The sequence below is a fragment of the Podarcis filfolensis genome, assembly GCF_964270895.1.
Source record: "Podarcis filfolensis genome assembly, chromosome: 14".
Lineage (NCBI taxonomy): Eukaryota > Metazoa > Chordata > Lepidosauria > Squamata > Lacertidae > Podarcis > Podarcis filfolensis.
Window position 1 is genome coordinate 45,929,223 of NC_139616.1, and position 24,576 is coordinate 45,953,798.

At 48.2% G+C, this 24,576-nt stretch overlaps 3 protein-coding genes across 9 annotated transcripts in view; 1 reads left to right on the plus strand and 2 right to left on the minus strand.

The window, feature by feature from the left end:
- SLC5A10 (solute carrier family 5 member 10) overlaps nt 1-19,678 on the minus strand; it is a 102,734-nt gene extending 83,056 nt beyond the window's left edge. Inside the window, exons 1-5 of the mRNA XM_083585974.1 lie at nt 18,905-19,678; nt 17,428-17,499; nt 15,383-15,487; nt 14,473-14,532; nt 13,376-13,480 (exon numbers count right to left, since the gene is read on the minus strand). Coding sequence (XP_083442100.1) covers nt 13,376-13,480; nt 14,473-14,532; nt 15,383-15,487; nt 17,428-17,499; nt 18,905-19,021 — 459 coding nt within the window. The 5' untranslated portion in view covers nt 19,022-19,678. The remainder of the gene's footprint in view (nt 1-13,375; nt 13,481-14,472; nt 14,533-15,382; nt 15,488-17,427; nt 17,500-18,904) is intronic.
- Nucleotides 1-24,576, plus strand: part of SHMT1 (serine hydroxymethyltransferase 1) — a 329,147-nt gene that overhangs the window by 244,440 nt on the left and 60,131 nt on the right. The gene's annotated exons all lie outside the window — the stretch shown is intronic.
- Nucleotides 20,659-24,576, minus strand: part of PRPSAP2 (phosphoribosyl pyrophosphate synthetase associated protein 2) — a 30,710-nt gene continuing 26,792 nt past the window's right edge. For all 7 annotated transcript variants that reach the window (XM_083585833.1, XM_083585835.1, XM_083585834.1 and 4 more), the window contains 2 exons: nt 22,834-22,980; nt 20,659-21,813 (listed from right to left, as the gene is read on the minus strand). In XM_083585833.1, the coding sequence (XP_083441959.1) occupies nt 21,655-21,813; nt 22,834-22,980 (306 nt within the window). In that variant the 3' untranslated portion in view covers nt 20,659-21,654. The remainder of the gene's footprint in view (nt 21,814-22,833; nt 22,981-24,576) is intronic.

Genomic DNA, 24,576 nt, shown 5'->3' on the forward strand with positions numbered 1-24,576 from the left:
AATGGGCCATTCAGTCCAGCATCCTGTTCTCAGACTGGCCAACCAGATGCCTGTGGCAGGATCTGAGCCAAGAGCAGTTTGCAGGGGAGAGAGAGATAAAACTTTATTCTCATTAGCCAATGGACACAGCAACAGTAAAACATTACAGTATACGCAGAAAAGGAAATTTGATGTAAAAGCACAATTTAAAGTCCTGAATCAGCCGTCAGTTAGTGGCCCTTATTCTGATTGCCCCTGCTATGCACCTAGCCACCTTTGCTGTTATCTGCTCATTTTGATCTGATAGAAGAAAGGACATTGTGGCAGTGGTTGAGCGCCCTGGGATGGTTAGTATGAGTGGGGTGATGATCTCATTCCTCAGGTCTTTGCAGAGAGTGCAAGACAGGAGGACGTGTGCTGCTGTTTCGGTGCTACCATCTCCACAGGGGCAAAGACGTTTCTCAGGCGGGATGAATCGACCCTCAAGTACCGCAGATGGCAAAACACCCAGTCTTGCAAGTGTAAAAGCACATCTGTATTTTGGGATAATAAGTTTGTACAGCTATGGGGCCAGAGAATCAAAATGGAGAGGTGGAAACTGAACATTTGTTGTTGTTTAGTCGTGTCTGACACTTCATGACCCCATGGACCAGAGCACGCCAGGCACTCCTGTCTTCCACTGCCTCCCGCAGTTTGGTCAGACTCATGCTGGTAGCTTTGAGAACACTATCCAACCATCTCGTCCTCTGTCGTCCCCTTCTCCTTGTGCCCTCCATCTTTCCCAACATCAGGGTCTTTTCCAGGGAGTCTTCTCTTCTCATGAGATGGCCAAAGTATTGGGGCCTCAGCTTAATGATCTGTCCTTCCAGTGAGCACTCAGGGCTGATTTCCTTCAGAATGGTTTGATCTTCTTGCAATCCATGGGACTCTCAAAAGTCTCCTCCAGCACCAGAATTCAAAAGCATCAATTCTTTGGCGATCAGACTTCTGGAAACTGAACATACCAAGGGCAGAATTTCCTTATAGTGGCCAGGTTGTTCTGATGCTCGACATCTTTTAGACGTTGACCAGTTAGACTGTTTGCTTTAGTGGGGCCCAAAGTGAGTAGGTGTTGTGGGGATAGGCCACAAGAGTGAAGTTTTTGATAGACGGTTTTAAGCCAGGCACTTTTATGGGAGTCTTGAAGTACTAGGGATAGTAAACCAGGGGGAGAGCACAAGAGCAACTCTCCCCTCCAGTGGCAGAGCACAGCCATTGTGGCTAGTCACTGATAGTGTTATCCTCCAAGAATTTCCCCAGTCCTCCTTTAAGCCGTCCTGGTTGGTGGCCATCTTTGCCTCCTGTGGAAGTGAGTTCCACAGTTCAACGATGCACTACATGAAAAAGTACTGTACTTTTTGCTCCATAAGACTCACTTTTTCCCTCCTAAAAAGTAAAGGGAAATGTGTGCGCGTCTTATGGAGCAAATGCAGGCTGCGCAGCTATCCCAGAAGCCAGAACAGCAAGAGGGATTGCTGATTTCACTGCGCAGCGATCCCTCTTGCTGTTCTGGCTTCTGAGATTCAGAATATTTTTTTCTTGTTTTCCTCCTCCAAAAACTAGGTGCGTCTTGTGGTCTGGTGCGTCTTATAGAGCGAAAAATACGGTGCTTTATTTTACCTGTCCCGAATCTTCCAGCATTCAGCTTCATTGATTTTGGGAGCGAGGGAGAAAAGGTTTTTTTTTCCCCTCTGCTTTCTCTGTGCTGTGCATTATTTTTAAAAACTTTTGTTTCAACACCGGTCCTCCACTGCGGGCAGCAGGCTAGTTAAGGAGGTGAATGGCAGGCCATGGATCACACACACACACACACACACAACTCTGATCTCCTGGCTATTTCCCTCTGCTGGAGAGTCACTCAGAACAGCCCGGGGGCTCCCACCTGAGAGTGGGGAAGAAATTTGGTTCAGTTCACACCAAAAGGGAAACCTATCAAATCGACAGTTTCCGAAACAATATGCAAAGTGAAACCCAGCTTTCCTTCAAAATTTGCACGTGTCTGAATTTTGCAATCTAGTTCTCTGGCCTATGTTAATACAATTACAGAGGTTTGGAGGAAGACCATGAGTGGAAACAGCATACGAAAATGCACTATATTGCCGAAAATTGCCCACAATCATATGGACATTAGTAAAAGCTATGTGCAAAAAATGTAGGGAAATTTCAAACTAAAACGCTGGTGAATTTCCATGAGGATTATTTTGTTTTGCAAATAACGAAAGTTGCAAATTTCTGCAGAAATGTGAAGAAATGAATTTAAGATTGGAAAAGGGGGAAACTGAAACAAACTGGGCTGCTGAGAGATGCTAGGAGGCCCTTCTGTTCCCCTCAAAAGGCTTTGATTCCCAGAGTTCCCTGGGAAGAGGGATTGATTGTGTTAGACACTCTAGGAATTGCTGCTCTGTGAGGGGAGTTATGGTGCAACTCTCTGCACCTTTACCAAACTACAGTTCCCAGAATTCTTTGGGGTGAGTTTAAGCAGTTGCAGCTGCTTAAAGTGGCACCAAAGTGCTTTAAATGTCAGGTATAAATGTGTCCTCAGTCAATATACCCTAAAGCAGCCTTTCTCAACCTGTGGGTCCCCAGATGCTGTTGAACTACAACTCCCATCACCCCTAGCTAACAAGGCCAGAGCTCAGGGATGATGGGAGTTGTAGTCCAACAACATCTGGGGACCCACTGCCCTAAAGGGACACAGCTACCCCTTCCCTCACTCTCCCCCTCTGGGCCCAATCCGTACACCCACGCAGAGGGAGAGCGCATGGCAAGTGGAAGAAGCAGCTCCATCCCCCTCGCTCAGAGAGAGTAGGCGAGGAAGACACAACAGCAAGGAACAAGACCAGCTGTGGACCCCTTGCAGAAGTGGGGGGTCTTTGACGGATACCCAGTGATGCTTCTTGCTGGCACCTGCCCTCTCTGAGGCAGCGCAAGGGCCCCAAACTACCCAGGCGCCCTTGTTTCATGCTCTGTCTGATCTCGTTTCAGTCAGGGCAAGGAAACAACGCAAATGGATCTACAACCTGTTCCCTCTCCCCGCCTTAGCTTGCCCTGCCCCACGCCCTCTCCTGAAGCAACTTGGGAGGCATCAAACAAGTCGTCCGGGGGCCCTCCCTTCTCTCTCCTCACGAGTCTTCACCCTCACACACAACAGCCTTTTCCAAGTCAGATCACGCCAGCATTAGGTCACCCAGAAATATGAATGCTGTGCTGTTTTCCCGGGCCGGCAAAAACCACAAAAGCTTAGTTCTGTTGTTTTTCCTCATACGTTCCAGCAGTTCCTAATTCCTTAGACATCTGTCCCTGGCCAATTGCCTGAGCAGCCTCAGCCCAGTATACCTGAAGGAGTGTCTCCACCCCCATCGTTCAGCCCGGACACTGAGGTCCAGCTCCAAGGGCCTTCTGGCAGTTCCCTCCCTGCGAGAAGCGAAGTACAGGGAACCAGGCAGAGGGCCTTTTCGGTGGTGGCACCTGCCCTGTGGAACACACTCCCATCAGATGTCAAGGAAATAAACAACTATCTGACTTTTAGAAGACATCTGAAGGAAGCCCTGTTTAGGGAAGTTTTTAATGTGTGACATTTTAATGTATTTTTAATGTTCTGTTGGAAGCCAACCAGAGTGGCTGGGGAGGCCCAGCCAGATGGGCGGGGTATAAGTAATAAATTATTATTATTATTACTATTATTACTATGAATAATAGAATTGTAGAGTTAGAAAGGACCACGAGGGTCATCTAGTCCAACCCCCTGCAGTGCAGGAATCTTTCACACAACGTGGGGCTCAAACCCACTATCTTGAGATCTCATGCTCTACCGACTGACTGCCCTTTAATTTGTCGCTGTTTCTGCCCTTTGGGGAAGTCTTGTCCAAACCATTAGAGTCACCAATTTTCAGGGTTTAAACCAGGCTTCCTCAACCTCGGCCCTCCAGATGTTTTGAGACTACAATTCCCATCCTCCCTGACCACTGGTCCTGCTAGCTAGGGATCATGGGAGTTGTAGGCCAAAAACATCTGGAGGGCCGAGGTTGAGGAAGCCTGGTTAAAAACATTCTTCAGGGGCTGCAGAAAAAAAGAGCACTCCTGGATCAGATCAAGGGCTTGTCTGATAGTCCAGAATCCAGATTCTTGCAGTCCCCAACCTGATGTTGATAGACAAGCTGCAAGCAACATATCGCGGCCCCATTCACGCCATACGTTTAAACTACAACGCCACTTTAAACAGCTGTGGCTTCCCCCAAAGCATTCTGGGAGCTTTAGTTCATTGAAGGTGCCAGGAACTGTTTGCAGGCTCCTATTCCCCTCCCAGAACTATAATTCCCAAAGTTCCTTGTGGGGTCAACTGCGCTCTGGGAATTGTAGTTCTGTCAGGGGAAAGAACAATGACTCTTTAAATCAAAACAAAATCAGCTATGAACTAAAAACAGATAGAAACACAGGCCAACTTTCTAAATGTATGCATAGGCTTGTCTAAAGAAAAATGTTTTAGTAGGCGCCGAAAAGAGCACAGCGGAGGTGGCTGCCTGTTATCAAGAGTCAGGGAGTTCCACAGTTTAGCTACACTAAATGGTTGATGAGGAACGGGTATTATGGGGCACTTGTAACAGGGCCAGTTCCACCCATCAAATCAGCCATGTGGGTATATTTGGGGCAAGGCGATCTCACAAGTAAACCAGTCCCAAGTTGTTAAGGACTTTCTATTCTGATAGCAACCCTTTGAACGTGGCCTGGTAGCAAATCGGTAACGAGTGCAAATCTCGGAGCCTCCTTCGAAACACACAAGCGCTTGTGCCACCCCAGTGGTGCTGTTGCTTACGGAGCTCAGTTCCTGTTCTCGGTTCACACACCTGGACCACATCAGAGGCAGCGGGACGGGGTGAGACTTTACATTCTTTGCAGGATTACGGGCTGCTCTGGCATAACCCAAGCGCAGCACGCACCTCGCCCCTTCTTGGCATGGCAATGCCCCGGGGCTGAGGCCCAGAAGGCTGACAAGGGGGTGACCTACTTGAGCCTCTTGCCTTGGGATGCTGCGAACAGATCTGACATTTAAAGGCACCATCAGTTCCACATGGCCATCACAGGGGGGAAAGCGACAGAACAAGGAGTCCTGCAGCCTTCAACAGCAGCTGCAGAGGACCCTTGTTGCTTAAGTCAGGGAGCAACCTGACTTTTACCGGGGAACCGAACCAAGCCTGATCCCATAAGCTGGGTGGGTTTGGGCTGGGTGTTCATCAGTATGCGGATGATACCCAGCTCTACCTCTCTTTTAAATCAGAACCAGTGAAGGCGGTGAAGGTCCTGTGTGAGTGTCTGGAAGCGGTTGGAGGATGGATGGCGGCTAAGAGATTGAGGTTGAATCCTGACAAGACAGAAGTACTGTTTTCGGGGGACAGGAGGCGGGCAGGTGTGGAGGATTCCCTGGTCCTGAATGGGGTAACTGTGCCCCTGAAGGACCAGGTGCGCAGCCTGGGAGTCATTTTGGACTCACAGCTGTCCATGGAGGCACAGGTCAAATCTGTATCCAGGGCAGCTGTTTACCAGCTCCATCTGGTACGTAGGCTGAGACCCTATCTGCCTGCAGACTGTCTCGCCAGAGTGGTGCATGCTCTGGTTATCTCCCGCTTGGACTACTGCAATGCGCTCTACGTGGGGCTACCTTTGAAGGTGACCCGGAAACTACAACTAATCCAGGAATGCGGCAGCTAGAGTGGTGACTGGGAGCGGCCGCCGAGACCATATAACACCGGTCTTGAAAGACCTACATTGGCTCCCAGTACGTTTCCGAGCACAATTCAAAGTGTTGGTGCTGACCTTTAAATCCCTAAACGGCCTCGGTCTAGTATATCTGAAGGAGCGTCTCCTCCCCCATCGTTCTGCCCGGACACTGAGGTCCAGCGCCGAGGGCCTTCTGGCGGTTCCCTCACTGCGAGAGGCCAAGTTACAGGGAACCAGGCAGAGGGCCTTCTCGGTAGTGGCGCCCGCCCTGTGGAACGCCCTCCCATCAGATGTCAAAGCGATAAACATCTACCTGACATTCAGAAGACATCTGAAGGCAGCCTTGTTCAGGGAAGTTTTTAATATGTGACATTTTAGTGTATCTTTCATCTTTGTTGGAAGCCACTCAGAGTGGCTGGGGAAACCCAGCCAGGTGGGCGGGGTACAAATAATAAATTATTATTATTATTATTATTATTATTATTATTATTATTATTATTATTAGCTGCTGCGGTCCGAGAGGTACGCCACCCTGCAGTTCCCCCTTCCGGCCAGAGCTCTGCGGTGGCACCAGAGTCTAGCGACGCTCCAGCCCAGGGTTCAAGAGCCGCTGTGAGCCTGCCACCAAGTGGCCAGAGGAGGCAGCTGCAGGGAGGCCGGCGAGAAAGCCTCTGTATTGGCCAAAGCAAGTCATGTGACCCTCTCCAACGCCCTATTAAAGCATGCTTGCCAGTGTTGCATATAGTTTCCTGTGTGAGAGAGCCATTGCTTCATTTCAGAAAGCAACAGCTGGAGGTTCAGCTTCACCGTGGACCAAAAGGGTGCCAAATCAATTGTTGAACAGAGACTTGTGGAGACAGATTTCCAAGAGCTTCAAGGGACCATGTGGAGACCCTACTCCCCACTTCGGTCACCGGGGTTACCATGCCACACTCAGGATCGTTCCTTTTGTTGTTTAGTCGTTTAGTCGTGTCCGACTCTTCGTGACCCCATGGACCAGAGCACGCCAGGCACTTCTGTCTTCCACTGCCCCCCGCAGTCTGGTCAGACGCATGTTTGTAGCTTCGAGAACACTGTCCAACCATCTCATCCTCTGTCGTCCCCTTCTCCTTGTGCCCTCCATCTTTCCCAACATCAGGGTCTTTTCCAGGGAGTCTTCTCTTCTCATGAGGTGGCCAAAATACTGGAGCCTCAGCTTCACGATCTGTCCTTCCAGCGAGCACTCAGGCCTGATTTCCTTCAGAATGGATAGGTTTGATCTTCTCGCAGTCCATGGGACTCTCCTCCAGCACCATAATTCAAAAGCATCCATTCTTCGGCGATCAGCCTTCTTTATGGTCCAGCTCTCACTTCCATACATCACTACTGGGAAAACCATAGCTTTAACTATATGGACCTTTGTCGGCAAGGTGATGTCTCTGCTTTTTAAGATGCTGTCGAGGTTTGTCATTGCTTTTCTCCCAAGAAGCAGGCGTCTTTCAATTTCGCGACTGCTGTCACCATCTGCAGTGATCGTGGAGCCCATGGATCTGCAGTGTTCATGGATCGTTCCTAAGTATGCCATTTCACCAGACAGGAGAGATGCAAAGCAGAAGTCCCATCTCCCCTGCTTTGTCGAAAGCCCAACTCCCTCAGGCAGCCCTCCTGGAGTTGCTAGACTACAACTCCCATCATCCCAGGCCATTGGCCATGCTAGCTGGGTCTGATGGGAGTTGGAGTCCCTCAATCTCTGGAGCACCAGGGGGTCTCTATTCCCTGAGACACATCCCTCTCGCCCTTTCCCCCTGCTTGACAAGAGTCGAATTTGGCAAGCTGCAATGGCAGGTGAAAGCAAAGCTTTCATAATTACTTAGAGAGGGCGGAGGATGTTTAAGGTGTTGGCAGCCATCTGCATCCCATTAAAGAAACCATCATCATTCCTCTTCTTGGAATACCAAAACACGGCCCCTCCAGCTTCCTCTCGTATAGTTCGGCAGGGACAGACAGGCGAGGGAGCTTGTTAAGATGGCTTCTCAGCACAACAACAGCCTCGTTTTGAAAATAAATCGAGGGGGAGAAGGAGAAGCAGGCCTGGCCCATTCATAAAAGAAAAACAGCAGCTATAAAAAGCCTTTGAAGTCCGTCTCAACAGCTCCCGGGAGGAGGAACATCAGTTGCTTGCGTTCGTCAGTGAAAACCTTACACTTATTTGGGGCTGGCAACAGAAGCAAGATTTCTAAGGTGGGGCGAGATTTTTACCCATCCTTTCCAGGAAAGTTATCCTTGAACTGCTCCAAAGGAAGACTTTTAAATCAAAGCATGCAGTGTTCCAATTCCCTGTCTTATCGGGATAATACTAAAAACTCTCCAGCTCTGCCTCTCTGTAAGCGAGGCTGAGAGGTGCTGGAATTGGGCCTGGGTTCAAATCCCCACTCAGCCATGAAGCTCACTTGGTTAACCCTTCGGCCAGCGCCTGTCTCCCTCCCCATGACTTCCCTGGGGGTTTCTCCCAGGTCTGGGCCCTGAAAACTCAGACCCTTCAAATGTCCTTATTTTCCAGGGACAATCCCAGATTTACAGAAGCCGTCCCAGTTTCTGATTTGATCCCAGAATGTCCTGCTTTCCTTTATAGGTAAAAGTAAAGGTAAAGGGACCCTTGACCATTAGCTCCAGTTGTGGCCGACTCTGGGGTTGCGGCACTCATCTCGCTTCATTGGCCGAGGGAGCCGGCGTACAGCTTCCGGGTCATGTGGCCAGCATGACTAAGCCGCTTCTGGCGAACCAGAGCAGTGCACGGAAATGCTGTTTACCTTCCCACCAGAGTGGTACCTATTTATCTACTTGCACTTTGACATGCATTCAAACTGCTAGGTGGGCAGGAGCTGGCACCGAGCAACGGGAGCTCACCCTGGTATGGGGATTCAAACCGCCAACTTTCTGATCGGCAAGCCCTAGGCTCTGTGGTTTAACCCACAGCGCCACCCGCATCCCCCGCTTTCCGTTAGGATGTCCCTATTTACATTGGATAAATGTTGGAGGGTATGGAGTTATGCGACCCCTGAGCCAAGGAGATAAATAACTATACAACCTTTAGAAGATATTTGAAGGCAGCCCAGTGTAGGGAAGTTTTTCTAAATATTTAATAGTTTGTTGTGTTTTTATATATGTAGGAAGCCGCCCAGAGTGGCTGGGGCAGCAACCCAGTCAGATGGGCGGGGTATAAATATTATTATTATTATTATTATTATTATTATTATTATTATTATTATGGAACAGGATGTCTTTATTTTCATCAGAGAAAAGTTGGAGGATATGCTCAGGATCTGGGAAACTCCCAACCTGACAACCCTATTGATGGGGCATTTTAAAACTGGAGTCCAACAATATTTGGACAGCCACAGGTCTCCCTTCCCTGCTCTATAGGGACAAGGATACCCAAAGGAACATCTCACCCCTCTATTAACCCTGACCGTCTCCATGCCTGGAAAAGCCTCTCCCGTTGGCTTGGGCCCATTTCTCCCAGCTGCCTCCCAAGCACCTGACCTCTGCAGGTGCTTAGCGTCAGCAAAATACCTGGCCTGAATAAATTGCCCCACCTCTTCACACCATCCCGCGTGTCTGCAGACATTCATCTCAATAACTCGCTGTCAACAAAGATTATCCAAATCTCCCGTGAAGGGGGTGAGATGCTGGCTTAATCTCCCGGACCGGACCAGTCACTCCGTGGCTGAATAGGGAGTGACTCAGAGAGCTGTTGCAATGCAATTAAAGAATAGGGACCAGCCTTTGCAAGGCGGCCGCAAGACGGCATGTCCTTTTGGGGAACCGAGAAAGATCCCAGGCAGGGCCAACGAGGGGCGTGGGGATAACAATGGACGGGAGTCTGGAAGTCACACCTAGGTGTGACGGGGGAGCCCAAGATAACAACAGAAGTTTGAATGCGCTTTGCAAGAATCTACAGCAGCAAAGGGATGAAGGTGGATAGTTCAGAGCTTTTTTAAATGTGTTGTTTCACACATTAAACAGGGGCGTGGAAACTCAGGTAAAGGTAAAGGTAAAGGGACCCCTGACCATTAGGTCCAGTCGTGACCGACTCTGGGGTTGCAGCGCTCATCTCGCTTTATTGGCCAAGGGAGCCGGCGTACAGCTTCCAGGTCATGTGGCCAGCATGACTAAGCCACTTCTGGCGAACCAGAGCAGCGCACGGAAATGCCGTTTACCTTCCCGTCGGAGCGATTCCTATTTATCTACTTGCACTTTGACGTGCTTTTGAACTGCTAGGTTGGCAGGAGCAGGGACCAAGCAACGGGAGCTCACCCTGTCGCAGGGATTCGAACCGCGACCTTCTGGTCGGCAAGTCCTAGGCTCTGTGGTTTAACCCACAGCGCCACCCGCGTCCCTATGGAAACTCAGGGCCAGGGGCCAAATATGACCCTTGTCGGCCTCTACACTTTGCACTTATATTTCTCCCCAGGCTCCACCTCTCCTTGGTCACTTTCCCTCCAGGCCACACCTCTCACACGAGACAATGTGTCTTAATGGTTATAGCAGGCACCCCCAAACTCGGCCCTCCAGATGTTTTGGGACTACAACACCCATCATCCCTAGCTAACAGGACCAGTGGTCAGGGATGATGGGAGTTGTACTCCCAAAACATCTGGAGGGCCAAGTTTGGGGGTGCCTGGGTGAGAGTGTCGGACCAGGACCTGGGAGATCAGGGTTCAAATCCCCACTCAGCCATGGAGCTCACCTTGGGGCAGTCGCCATCTCTTAGCATGTCTTGCCTCACAGGTTGTCATGAGGATGAAATGGGGAGGAGGAGAACCATGTACACCACCTTGAGATCCTTGGAAGATAATGGTGGTATATAAATGTAATACAGTGGTACCTCGGGTTAAGAGCTTAATTCGTTCTGGAGGTCCGTTCTTAACCTGAAACTGTTCTTAACCTGAAGCACCACTTTAGCTAATGGGGGCCCCCACTGCTGCCGCACTGCCACGCGATTTCTGTTCTCATCCTGAAGCAAAGTTCTTAACCCGAGGTACTATTTCTGGGCTAGCGGAGTCTGTAACCTGAAGCGTCTGTAACCTGAGGTACCACTGTAATAAATAAACAAGGATTCATCTGGTCACAGCCTTTTACACTGCTTTGCCAATTTGGCCTGGAGCCAAGATTGAGGAATGCAGAAACATTAATAATGATAATAATAATAATAATAATAATTTTTAAATGAGCCACTCGGGCTGTTAGCTTAGATATGCGAGCTTTTGGTATGCCCACATTTATTCTGACTCCTGAGCAAGAGCTACACAGAGGTGACAAATGCTATTACCAGACAAGGAGGATTCAGTCCTTGGACTGGGCCCTGTGTCCACTTAGGGAACCAACCTGGTTGTTGAGAACCTGGTTCTCCATTCAGATCTTCTCAGCAATCTAATTAGCCTTCCTCTTCCCAATTAAACACTTCCTCCCAGGAAGTACCTTATTAGATGCGGTGCGATCAAGACACTCAGTCACTTTACAACTAATTAATTATACCTGCTGTGTCCCTCAGAACCTCTTGCTGTGACCTTCTTACACCGTAAATTCTTCTCCCCAGTTTGGTCCAAGGAACCCCCACAGTGGCATTTCCTATCTACACCATTAAGCTGGCCGCAAGGAGGTGCTGTCAATCAGCTCAGCTGTTCATCGACACCTGGAACGCCCGGCCACTTCCCCAAGCCCTGCCAATGACCAACTGATCGTCAGCGCTAGCAAAGCACAGTGCGATTAGATTTCAAACTGCATAGGTAAAGGGAAACGGGTCACCTGACTTCACTGTAATGTCATGTGACTGGCAGGTAAACAGCACTAACCAGCTTTCAAAGCTGGCCCCTTGGGAGTGGGAGGGGAGGTAAGGATCTAAGTCCAATGGCTGAATCTCTTTCCTCATCCGATCTATTAAGTGGGATTCCGAGGTAGACTGCCTCTGAGGCTGGAGGTTTGAAAAAGCCATCACGCGCCAGTAGCCATTAATCAGCCTCCCCTCCTTGTACCATATTATACAAGATAATAAGGTCATTCATTATATATACTTATTCCAAACAGCAATAATTGCCCCCATAACAACATGACTCAGCTGAAGTTTATTGCTTTTAAAATTGGCCTATAAAGAAACATTACGCTCGTTTAATTCCCACTGGTTTCGACAAGGAAAGTTAAGCGTGCACTTCAACCCTTAACTCAATGGGATGTAAAAGGGCTTAATTTCAGCTGGATCATGCTTCGTATATTTAAGCCTCCTCTTGGAGCACAGATCTGATGCCCAAAGGCTTTTCTGGGAAACAAGCAAGGGTGTGCCGGTGTCAAACAGACGGAGGCAGAATAATATTCAGCAAAAGAAAACAGGCCACAGGAAGCTCTGGGTCGGAACAGCAACTTGACCAACAGCGCCTCCTGCTGACGAGAGAGTTGTATGACGTCTGAACCATCATCCGCGATAGGTTGGTCAGATTAGGCCCCAGTGAGCCATTGGTGAAGGTCACAGGCAGAGGTCATTTCTCTACCTTGCAATATGGACACCTGGGATCCATGTTTATTTTATTTTTTTAGTCTAAGTTTCCTAGTCCGCTTTCTAAAAAAAGCGCTATTCCAAAAGCAGCGTCCAAACGCACATCAAAACAGTAATCAGTTAAATATAATTTCAAACCACAGAATCACAATGTTTGAAGGGCCCGCAAAGGCCCTCTAGTCCAACCCCTTGCAATGCAGAAATCTTCTGCCCAAAGTTGGCTCTTGAACCCAAAACCCTGAGATTAAGCATCTCATGCTTTACCGACTGGGTTACCAAGCCATTTAAAAACACAGGAGGCTAATCTCTTTTTTTATCCCAGGGGCCACAATGGCCCTTGAACAAACTTTTGGGGGGGGGTCGCAAGCCAGGGGTGCCCCCACACACATTCTACACACCTTCTTCTCCCCCCACTTCCTCAGCAAATCTGTGTGGATTTGCTAAATAGAGGCTATTGCCCCGTCCCCAATTTTGCATCGGGTAATTGGCATCACCTTGCCAACAAAGGTCCGTATAGTTAAAGCTATGGTTTTACCGGTAGTGATGTATGGAAGTGAGAGCTGGACCATAAAGAAGGCTGATCGCCGAAGAATGGATGCTTTTGAATTATGGTGCTGGAGGAGACTCAAGAGAGTCCCGTGGACTGCAAGAAGATCAAACGCACCCATTCTTATGGAAATTAGCCCTGAGTGCTCACTGGAAGGACAGATCGTGAAGCTGAGGCTCCAATACTTTGGCCACCTCATGAGAAGAGAAGACTCCCTGGAAAAGACCCTGATGTTGGGAAAGATGGAGGGCACAAGGAGAAGGGGACGACAGAGGACGAGATGGTTGGACAGTGTTCTCGAAGCTACCAACATGAGTCTGACCAAACTGCGGGAGGCAGTGGAAGACAGGAGGGCCTGGCGTGCTCTGGTCCATGGGGTCATGAAGAGTCGGACACGACTAAACGACTAAACAACAACAATTGGCATCTGCCTGTGGGGCTGGGCAGGGCAGAGAGGTTTAAACACCCCAGAACGGTTGTCTACTTCATTTATTGGTTTTATTTATATTTTTGCCCCCACTCTGCTGTATTTGAGGGCATTATTTCTCTGGCTAGCAGCCACTCACCGATATCTTGGTGAAGATTGAAAGCAGGAGAGACAGGGATGAAAGGTATATCCGGATTCTCTCCCCGCCAAAACGCTTCTGGAGGTATTCTGGCATGGTGACAATCTGATCGGAGGAAGGGAAAGGAAGGGAAAGAATCAAACGCCAGTGTTATTATTCGGGGTGGGGAAAATACCAGCTCCGTTCAGATTTTAACGTGAGCCTAGCCCAATTTACACTTTGCATGCAAACCAAAACACGGCATAATTTGCGCTTCTCTGAATTTTGCGCTGCAGTTCTCCAGCCAAATAATGTGCACGAAAAAGTACATCTTAGCGAAAAGTGTGGATAAGAATGCCTGTATTAGTGGGGGGGGCAGATGATGGGTAAAGGAATACATTTTTCTTATCTCTGGGAACGTCATTTGATATCAGGCCTAACAAAAAAAGCCTCTGGCTTTTTGGCAAATGAAATCTTGAATAATTTTTTCAGCTCCTCATATACCTCGTTCCAAAATTTCCTTACAATTTTACATCCCCACCATGTGTGATAAAAGGTTCCCACCTCCCTCTTACATCTCCAGCATAAGTTTGACTGCTTTTTGTAAATCTTAGCCAATTTTTCCAGTGAGGTACCAGCAGTAAAATCGTGTTCTCTTTTACAGTATAACAGGCTGTGGAACTGATATCCACCTTCCACAACCTTTCCCAATTTCCCAATTGGATTGTATGACCAAAATTGGATTGTATGAACAAAAAGGTATTTGCACTAAAACACGGGTGAATTTTCATGGTGACAAGCTCTTGCAGAAATGTGGAAAACCTGCCTCACTGGGGAGTCGAGCCGTTTATTATCTGACAGTCCCCGGGGCAGGTTACAGCAACGTAAAAGACAGCATTAGAATCACATTAAAATAAATTGTGGTGGCTTTTCACCCAGGAGCCTTGGGAGATATTTATTATTACTATTTGAATTGCCAAGTACAGAGAAGGCCGTGATCCTCAGCCACCTTGGTAGGCAGCACTGAATCGGTATGGGAGAGGTTGTAAAAAGCAGCTGTTGGCGGTGCAGGAAGGCCACACACCAAAGGACAGGACCAAACCCGGTTCCCAACTTACCCCTGAAGAGATGTAGACAGGAACAAACACCCAGGCTAACGCCAGAAGCACAAAGGTGGCCTGGAAAGAGATATAAAAACACTTAAGTGTGGTCCTACACATCGGTGCATATATGTAAAAGAAAAGGGATTTGTGCTTCGGACATAACCACTAGCTGAAATTTCCAAAGTGGTTCAACCATCCAGTTGTTCCTTTTGTCTCTTGACTCCCTTCTTTAGCATTCCAATCCCCTATAATTAGAAGAACATCCTTCTTTGGTGTCATTTCTAGAAGGTGTTGTAAGTCTTCATAAAGGTAAAGGTAAAGGGACCCCTGACCACTAGGTCCAGACACAAACAACTCTGGGGTTGCGGCGCTCATCTCGCTTTATTAGCCGAGGGAGCCGGCGTACAGCTTCCGGGTCATGTGGCCAGCATGACTACACTGCTTCTGGAGAAACCAGAGCAGCACACGGAAACGCCATTTACCTTCCCACCGGAGCGGTACCTATTTATCTATTTGCACTTCATGCTTTCGAACTGCTATGTTGGCAGGAGCAGGGAGCGAGCAACAGGAGCTCACCCCGTCACGGGGATTCGAACCACCAACCTTCTGATCAGCAAGCCCTAGGCTCTGTGGTTTAACCCACAGCGCCACCTGCATCCCGTAAGTCTTCATAGAATTGGTCAATTTCAGTTTCTTCATCACTGGTAGTATATTAATAGTGAAACACAATTAAGAAGTATATTAATAGTGAAATCATTATTAAGCTCTAACTGTATGTAGGTTTTATTTTATTTGTTTTTTATCTTATATTTTGGAAATGTACATCCAGGGGTTTTTTTCCTTGAAATTTTTTTGGGGGCCCCTAAGAAAGTGGAGCCCTAAGCTATAGCTTGTTTAGCTTATACGTAAATCCAGCACTACTCACGTTCCATTCGAAGCCGGCCACTGCTACTCCTCCTGCGGCCGCCGTGCCGGCCAGTCCGATGAAAAGGCTCGATCCTTCGCTGCTGGCAAAGAGTGAGGCGCCGATCTGCAGGCAAAAGCAGCCAATATTATTATTATTATTATTATTATTATTATTATTATTATTATACCAAACGAACTGCAAAAACCCTAAGCAAATTACAAAAAATAACAATAAAGCATTAAAATTATTGATTGGAAAGAGTTAAAAATCAGGTATTTAAACCTGTCTCCCAAAGCAGCAGTAGCTAAAATGAAAATTCGTGTAACTTCTCGATAGGCTTGTGAAACAAAAATGTTTTAAGCGGGTGCCGGAAAGAAAGAGGACAGAGAAGAGTTTGGACTGAGCGTAGGGCCGTCTTTCGCATATGCGCCACCGGGGTGCAAAGATCTGCCCAGCGCCCACAAATTTTGTTAATTTCGCGTGAACAGCGCTGTTGAGAATGACAGGCGCCGTCATTGAGTCTGACAAGCGCTGCCGTTGTGAATGACAGGCGCCACCGCTGGCGCAGCACGTCTTTGGTAAATGAGCGCACAAAGTCGAAAGTCCTTTAGTGAAACAGTAGGTATACATTTCGGTAATACCTAAGTATATATGTATTTTGTTTTTCTAGCTTGATCAAAATTATTTATTACTTCATAACAGGTAGATAGTTAAGAGCTTAGGGGGCTTCAGCGGCAGGCACCAGGCACCCCCCAGAATTTGTACCCCCAGGTAAACATGGCCCTGACTGAGCAGGAACACAGATCACCTGCTCCATTCATTTATTGTAGTGATACCTCGGGTTACATACGCTTCAGGTTACATACGCTTCAGGTTACATACTCCGCTAACCCAGAAATAGTGCTTCAGGTTAAGAACTTTGCTTCAGGATAAGAACAGAAATCAGGCAGCGCGGCAGCAGCAGGAGGCCGCATTAGCTAAAGTGGTGCTTCAGGTTAAGAACAGTTTCAGGTTAAGAACGGACCTCTGGAACGATTTAAGTACGTAACCAGAGGTATCACTGTATTTATATACCACTTCTTTTCCTCCAAGGATCTCTCAGTTGGTAAAGCATTAGTCTCTTCATCTTCGGGTCGTGGGTTCAATTCCCACGTTGGGCAAAAGATTCCTGCATCGCAGCCACTTGGTATGTACGACCCTTGTGGTTCCTTCCAACTCTTCCCGTTGTCATTTAATCCCCCACAACAACCTTGCGAGGTAGGTTACGCCAAGAGGCAGGGACTGGCCCACGGCCAAGTGGGGATTTTAACTCTGGTCTCTCAGGTCCCAGTCCGACACTCCAACTAACAACTGCATGGTATTGGCATTAGTACTGCAGCAGTTGGCTTGTGAGATGCGGATGGCGCTGTGGTCTAAACCACAGAGCCTAGCGCTTGATGATCGGAAGGTCGGCGGTTCGAATCCCCACGACGGAGTGAGCTCCCGTTGCTCAGTCCCTGCTCCTGCCAACCTAGCAGTTCGAAAGCACGTCAAAGTGCAAGTAGATAAATAGGTACCGCTCCGGCGGGAAGGTAAACGGCGTTTCAGTGCGCTGCTCTGGTTTGCCAGAAGCGGCTTAGTCATGCTGGCCACATGACCCGGAAGCTGTCTGCAGACAAACGCCGGCTCCCTCAGCCTATAGAGCGAGACGCAACCCCAGAGTCGTCCACGACTGGACCTAACAGTCAGGGGTACCTTTACCTTTACCTAGTTGGCTTGTACCCAGCGGTAGTCCTACTCTGAGTAGACCCACTGAAATTAATGCACGCGAGTCACTTAGAGCTATTATTTCCAGTGGGTCTGCTTTGCACGAAAGTGACTTTCTAAACATACATCTAGAAATATAAATTAGCATGTGCAAATTTTATGCAGATCTGCATGTTCTTCTGCCCTATTTTGGGGGGGAGGGAGGAGGAACGACGCTTGCTCTTTTTCCAACAATGCATGTAAGTCACCGCCCTCTGTGAGGCTTGGATGAAACCTTGTGGAGTCCCAAAATCAAACAGGCAGTTGCGTCTACTTACCGGCCACCAGACTATGTTCCTCCCAGCCAGGAAGTATCCACTTAAAGTGTTTCTGTTTGCCCTGCAGGAAGACTGGACAGGCAAAAAGATGACTAAGCAGGGGGTGAGTGACAGACAAACTGTGCCTAGAGCGTGGAAACCGGACAGAGATTTCCTCCTGCCCCACAATATAGCCCCCAAGTATCAGAAAGACCACCTCCTTCCCTATAGAGCAGTGGTTCTCAACCTGTGGGTCCCCAGATGTTGTTGGACTACAACTCCCATCATCCCTGAGCTCTGGCCTTGCTAGCTAGGGATGATGGGAGTTGTAGTTCAACAACATCTGGGGACCCACAGGTTGAGAAAGGCTGCTATAGAGTCTCCTGGGTTTTTAGATCGGCAGAGGGCACCCTCTTCATATTTCCACCACCCTCAGAAGTTGGGTAGGGGGTGGCCGGGTACAGGGCCTTCTCTGTGGCAGCCCCTAAATTGTGGAAATCCCTCCCCACAGAGGCATGCCTGACTCCTTCCCTATATGGTTCGCATCATACTCTGAAGATACGCCTCTTTTTCCTGGTCTTTCACAGTTGGGCTGTGTACTTTTCAGACCCACCCTCTTCTCGTTTTGAACATAGGAAGCAGCCCCACTCCTAGTCTGAACATTGGCCCATCTAACTCTATATTGTTTACACTGAATGGCAGCAGCTCTCCGGGAATTCAGAGTGGGCCGGGGGGGGGGTGCATTCCTAGCCCTAGATGCCATGGATTGAAGATGAAACTCTTTGCAAGCTACAGCTGGTTCCTAAAAAGTTGTGTTTTAAATTGCTGTGATCCACTCTGGGACCTTTGGCCGTAGGGCAGGCAATAAGCAAAATTCTGATACAGAAAGATGATAATAATTATTCCAGGCAGACATTTTTGAGACAGACACCAAAGGAGGGTGCAAAGCAGAGGTGCAGCCAGCTGAGAGGGGGCTTAGAGGGTCGGATTTAGCCGCCTAGGCCTGGGGTTCGAAACCTCAGCAAAAGATTGTTGGAATCTGTTGCAAACAACACCCAACTAGATGGACCAATGTTCTGCCTCGGTGCAAAAGCAGATTCCTATTTAATTTCACCCTTTATTGAAAACCATGATGACTAGAATCTTACTTTGTTTTCAGATGCAGAATGGGTAATAATAACCATAATAATATTCCCTCTAATTTCTGACATTCAGGCGTGAGCATTCAGTCAAAATGGCACCAGTTACGTGCAACGGGGAGATATCGGCCGGTTCAGCAGAGCATCTAGATTTGCAGAAATGCAAACGAATTCGGGGGGGGCTAAGGGGGGGAGAAAACAGCCCAATACGGCTGAGCATGTCCTGTGCCCAGGCAGCAGAATCCAAACTGCATCTTTTAAAAAGCTGGCATCCCCCGAATGCTCAGTCCCATTGGTCAACTGAAGCCGTTGCATAGTCGATCGGGCCGTTAAACCGATTAAAGATTTGCCCACCTTACCCATATCCCCACTGCCAAATTCAAAAGGAAATACGCCACGACGACGATCACATCAGTAACGCTGAAGTGGGGCGAAGGAGTGGGCATTTCAGCCGGAGGAAAGTCTTCTGCGGACATCGCGCCTGGAGCCAGGAACAAATAGAGAGAGGCCAGCTGCTTTCAAGAGTCAAGGAATTGATCATTAAACAGCCTGGGGGGAGGCCGTTTGTGATTCGAGAAGCAGTACATGCGGGTGAGCCGTCTTGGCCCTGGGGCAGAGTCTGCCCCCTTTCTCAGCGGATACAAATGAACTGAGGGTTAATCAGAGCTACAGGGGGAGTGGGCCGCTAAATTTGCAAATTTGAATGCTGGCTGGCATTTTTGTTCTGACGAAGTTGCGTGGACGTTGCAAAAAAACCCCAAACCAATGTGCATGGCTCAGGACACGCGCCCCACCTTTCCCCCCATGACTGAGGGGCCCCGGGGCTGCATGACCTGCTCACACTCGGGTGTTTTAGGATCATTCTTCAAAATGCCAAGGTGCGCCCTTCTGAACCATGTGCCCCTGCAGAACTAAAGGAAACATCTCTGATCCCTCCTAAGGCCACAGCCACAGACAAACCCTGCCAGGGCAAAACAGTGACGCTTTCTCGGTTATGTTGGGATAATGGGAAACACTGGAGGGGACTGTGGGTCTATGTCACATAAATCCAACATGAAACCAACAGGACTATTCAGCTAAAGGTATTTGACCCATACATGATTGTCCAGGGATGGGTGGATCTTGTCGTTTTCAGTTTCTCATTTTTCCAGTCTTAAGCTCAGTCTTAAGCACATCTGTGACTTCCTCATGAAACTCATCAACGTTCTAGGTCAAATTTCTCCTAGTATGCATTTTGGCGTGCAATTTCCCCCAATTCACACAAAGCAATTTCCCATGATATATAGCATTTTTGTAGGACACATTCACTAAAATGTGGGTTTTTAAGCATATTTTGGCTGGTGAAGTGCGCTGCAAAATTCAGAGAAGGGCGAATGTTGAAGGATAGCTGTGTTTCAGTTCCTACATCGTTTTTTAGAAAAGGTGGATTTGATGGATTTTGCCTTTAAATGCTAACTGAATCAAGTTTCTCCCCATCCTACCCACCCCCCGCTCCACATGTCCCCGCTTGGCAGAACTTGCACCTTGACATTTTTGTGCAATTCTCCCTTCAAATGTCTGTCCTCTCACAGGCCAGCTTGTCCGCCCTTCCTCCTAAACATTGACACTCTTTTGTTAATGTGTCAGCCTTTTCGTTAGCTAGCGGGCATTGTTTAATGAGCAGCTTCCGTTAAAGCCTAACCCAGGAACGCTGTTCCTGAAGCCTGTTCTGCATTCAACGCAGGGGCAGCTGAAGAGATATCAAATTCCAACCTGACACTCTCGAGGTGGGAATTTCGCATGTCAGTGTTGCTGATGTGTGAGCTGGTTTAAAGAGGTTTGTTTCTGCAGAGTGCCCAGTTGAACAGCATATTAGGAGGTGTGGGAATGGAAGTTTGCAAGCAAGGCTAAAAAGATTCCAGAAGGGTGAGATGAAGCCCACTGAAGCTAACTGCTGCCCTTTTGCAAGGTGGGGAAAACCTTGCAAAAATGTCAAAACAAGCTATTTTTTTGGAGAGGGGGAGACTGAAGGAGCGTAGGAAGCTGTTGGCACACACACACTCATCACCCGGAATATTGTTCCGCTGACAAAAAGAGCACAACCGCCGAACAAATATTTCCTAAGAAGCTCACACAAAAACAAAGTCATTTATTCTTCTCATTGCAGAAAATAAATACCAGTGCATACTCCATATGCTTTTCCTATAAAAGCACTTCTACAAAAAATGTCACTGAACTGCGTACAACAGTACAACTTTTTTTTTTCTTTTTTGGCTTGTCAGATGCGAACTTTATACAGTAGCTTTTTTTATATATTAAAAAGAAAAAGATAAAAGAATCGTATGTAATTAACCCTTCAAAGCACTTGCAAGCAAGCTGATTCGGGGTGGAAAGGAATGTGAACACGTAGGAACCATGCCCCTTTTCTCCAAGGTAGAGGTGCGTGTGTGTGTGCGTGCGAACTTGTACCCTTAGAGCTCCATCTCCCAGGAAGTTCTCCTGCGTGAACCTCATTGAAATGACCAGGAGAGGCAGGAGACTGAGCATGCTGTTGTTCGAACCCACGACTGCCATTTCCGTGTACTCTGACTCCCACAGGGCGCAAGGCTAGTTTTCGCTTACAGGCAGACAAGGATAACCTGTTCTATGGGAACAGGCCCTGCGGGTCTCTCACCAGGAGAATCCCACGCCTGGGGAGTCATTGCCCAGGGAGATAGGGCTTCTCTTTCAAAACAACGCAGTTGGGCCCCCTGGTCACCCAAACCCTCAAGAGATGCAGGGTGTTCTCCTGCACAGCCCCCAATGCATTTCAAGGAGGCTCAAGAACTTCTCAAAAAGGACCGTGTCCTTAACCAACAGTGCAGCTAAATGTAACAGAGACTAGATTTTTGTTCTTTTTCCCAGTAAAAGTCTTTTTGCAAAAAAAGAAGAAAAAAGTTCTGGAAATTTCATCTACTAAATTTAAGTCATGGGGAAGGGAAGAAACTAAACAAAGTGGGTTCCATTGAAGGACAAAGTTTAAGCCACGATGCTTCACAGCTCGGTTTTCTGTGTAGATGTCCAGTTTGGCCCCTGAAAATATTTTTCCTCTTCTCCTCCTCCTCCTCCTCCAAGCCTTCCAAGGAACCAGTCAGTCATCCAGGCCTATATTCCTGAAAAGGTACGACATGGACTCCCCGTTGTGGATTCTGCGGATGGCCTCCGAAAGGATCATGCTGATGTCCACAGTCTTAATTTTGGGGCACTGGAGCTTTTGGATCTCGTGAGGAATTGTATTGGTGACCACAACCTGGGAAGAGAGGCAAAGAGAGTGAGGGGGGAGGTTGGAAATTAAGAAGGTGGCAGGAAGAGTCGCAGCCACAAACACCTTGGGATCACTTCTAAACAAAGCTGCAAAAGAGAGAGAGGTACATCTTCCTTGTAGCTTGTTGCTGGCAGTTCGAAAGCACACCAGTGCAAGCAGATTAATGGGTACCACTGCAGCAGGAAGGTAAACAGCGTTTACGTGTGCTCTGGTTTCCGTCACTGTGTTCTGTTGCGCCAGAAGCAGTTTAGTCATGCTGGCCACATGACCCAGAAAGCTGTCTGCGGGCAAACGCCAGCTCCCTCGACCTGAAAGCGAGATGAGCGCCACACCCCATAGTCACCTTTGACTGGACTTAACCCTCCAGCGCGGCGGCAGCAGGAGGCCCCATTAGCTAAAGTAGTGCTTCAGGTTAAGTACAGTTTCAGGTTAAGTACGGACCTCCGGAACGAATTAAGTACTTAACCCGAGGTACCACTGTACTTGTTAAATGTGTATACAGCCCTTCATCCGTAGACCTCAGGGCGGCTCACAATAATCCATAGATCTCGGCTGGTTCTATCAGTATGCTTTTATTGGTGGTTTTTAAGTTACCTTGATGCTCCTTTTTTGATCTCTCTCTGTGTGTAAACTGGCTTAAAAATGCTAAATTCTGCCATTTTCAGAGGGGCACAAAAATGCCCCCCCAATTCACCACCTCACTTGCGCGAGGCAAATGTCGGCAGTTTTTTCTAAGGCCCCCAGCTTTGGAAGCCTCTTGCAAGATCCCCTCACACTGTCATTTTCGCAAGCAAGAGCCGCTGTCTCAAGCGCCTCATCCCACACTAAACGCGAAAGTCCCACACACACTGTTCCCAGGAAAAAAATACGGGTAGTTTCTGGAGCTTTGTGACCACAGAATCCAAGTCAGACCCTCTCGATCTACGGCTCACCCAGCTTGCAAAGTTAGCATCCATAGACACACACTGCCATTTTGGGAAAAACGAGCCCATTCTGCTTGCTTACCTCGTCGATTGCAGACTCCTCTATCAACCGGGGGGCATCCGAGGAAAGGAGGCCATGGGTGGCCATGACAAAAATCTTGTAGGCGCCTCTCTCTTTGAGCGTCTCAGCAGCAGCCAGGAAGCTGTCTACGTCGTCTATTATGTCGTCCTGGCCAAGAGGATATGAAAGAGGATTATCAGTGTTGCCTCAACGAAGTGGAAGGCCTCTGGAGCCACTTACAGGCCACTACTGATTGCCCCCCTCTTTGCTGAAGAGAGGAGGGAGGAACCATTTTTTAAGGGCCAGATTTCCTTCTGGGCAATATTCTGGGGGCCACATGCCACTGGTGGGTGGGGCCAGAAGGAAGTGGGTGGGGCATTAAATGCAAACTTTTTTCTTTCTCCTACCCCAGTGGCGAAGCTGCATGCTCCAGCACCAGGGGCGGAGAGCAGGCAGGGGTGTCGCTAGCATGTGTCCCGTGGGGTGTGGCGCACGTCCTGGGGGCGTGGTGTGGCGCCCACGGGGGCGTGGCACATGTCGGAGGGGCAGCCACAATGGTACCCCCCTCCCCAATGGTGCCAGGGGTGATGCGCTCCCCCCATTCCTCCGCCAGTGCCCTACCCCGATGCCCCAAGTGTGAAGCAGGGAGAGAGGGAACACATCACTGATTTATCAGACATTGCTTGGTTGCAACCCCCCCCAAAAAATAATCCTTAAGATAAAACAATAAGAGTTTACAACCGTGCTTTAAAACATTCAAAAGTTACAGTACTAAAACAGATTAAAATTACTTCGACTTTCTAAACGTTTGGCCAGGGTCGTCTAAACAAGGAAGATTTTAGCAGGCGCCAACAAAAAGTACAGAGAAGCTGCCTGCTTGATATCAATAGGCAGGGAGTTCCCAAGTGTAGGTACTGCCACACAAAATGATTTGATTTCTTACCAATGTGGAACGGGTATTATGCGGCACTTGCAGCAGTGCCAATTCCACAGAATGAAACAGTGGAGTGGCTACATGTAGGTTAAGGCGATCTAATAGGTAAACTGGTCCCAAGTTGTTAAGGGCTAGATGTATTAATAGCAACACCACGAGCTTTTCTTCCATTTTAAAGCATGATTTTTGTGCTGATCGCACTTCTGTCCGTCCGTCCAAATGTGCCTCTTAGCATTCCAAACTGCCCATTCAGACTCCTCACCCGTACTAACTAGCATTACAAATGGAAAACAGCCTTTACAGCTCTGTGGCTCCAGTCTATGCTCCCTGCCATTGCTGCAGGATGCTCTTGTTGGATCCCTTATGAATAGAAAGCTTGCCCATGTAGAATATTTACCCTGCTACTCACTGGTTTTGCCCAATCCACAAGGACTTAAGAGCAGCCTTGTTCAAAGATTTGAATCTCCCAGTAGGGAGATCGATTGGATATTTAACTTTCAGTTTGGGGACAGGTCCACCTACACCTCTGAAAAGTGGCCTGTTTTGTCTTGAGCGACAATTTTAAAGAGAAAGTTTGTAGGGATGGAAAGTTTAAATTCTCCAGGGAAGCAAACCCTTATCTGACAAAACACTTGGTTTTAATAATTATTTTAACTGTGGAATATATTTTATTCTGTTTGATGTATTTTATCTTTTGAAATGGCTTCGGCTAAACAAAGAAAGAACATATTTGTATATTGCAAAGCATTTCCAGCGATAACAGCCGCCAGGTCCCAAATGACAAACCACTGTAGACAATTTCTCTAACCAAGCAGGTCACAGCGAGACAT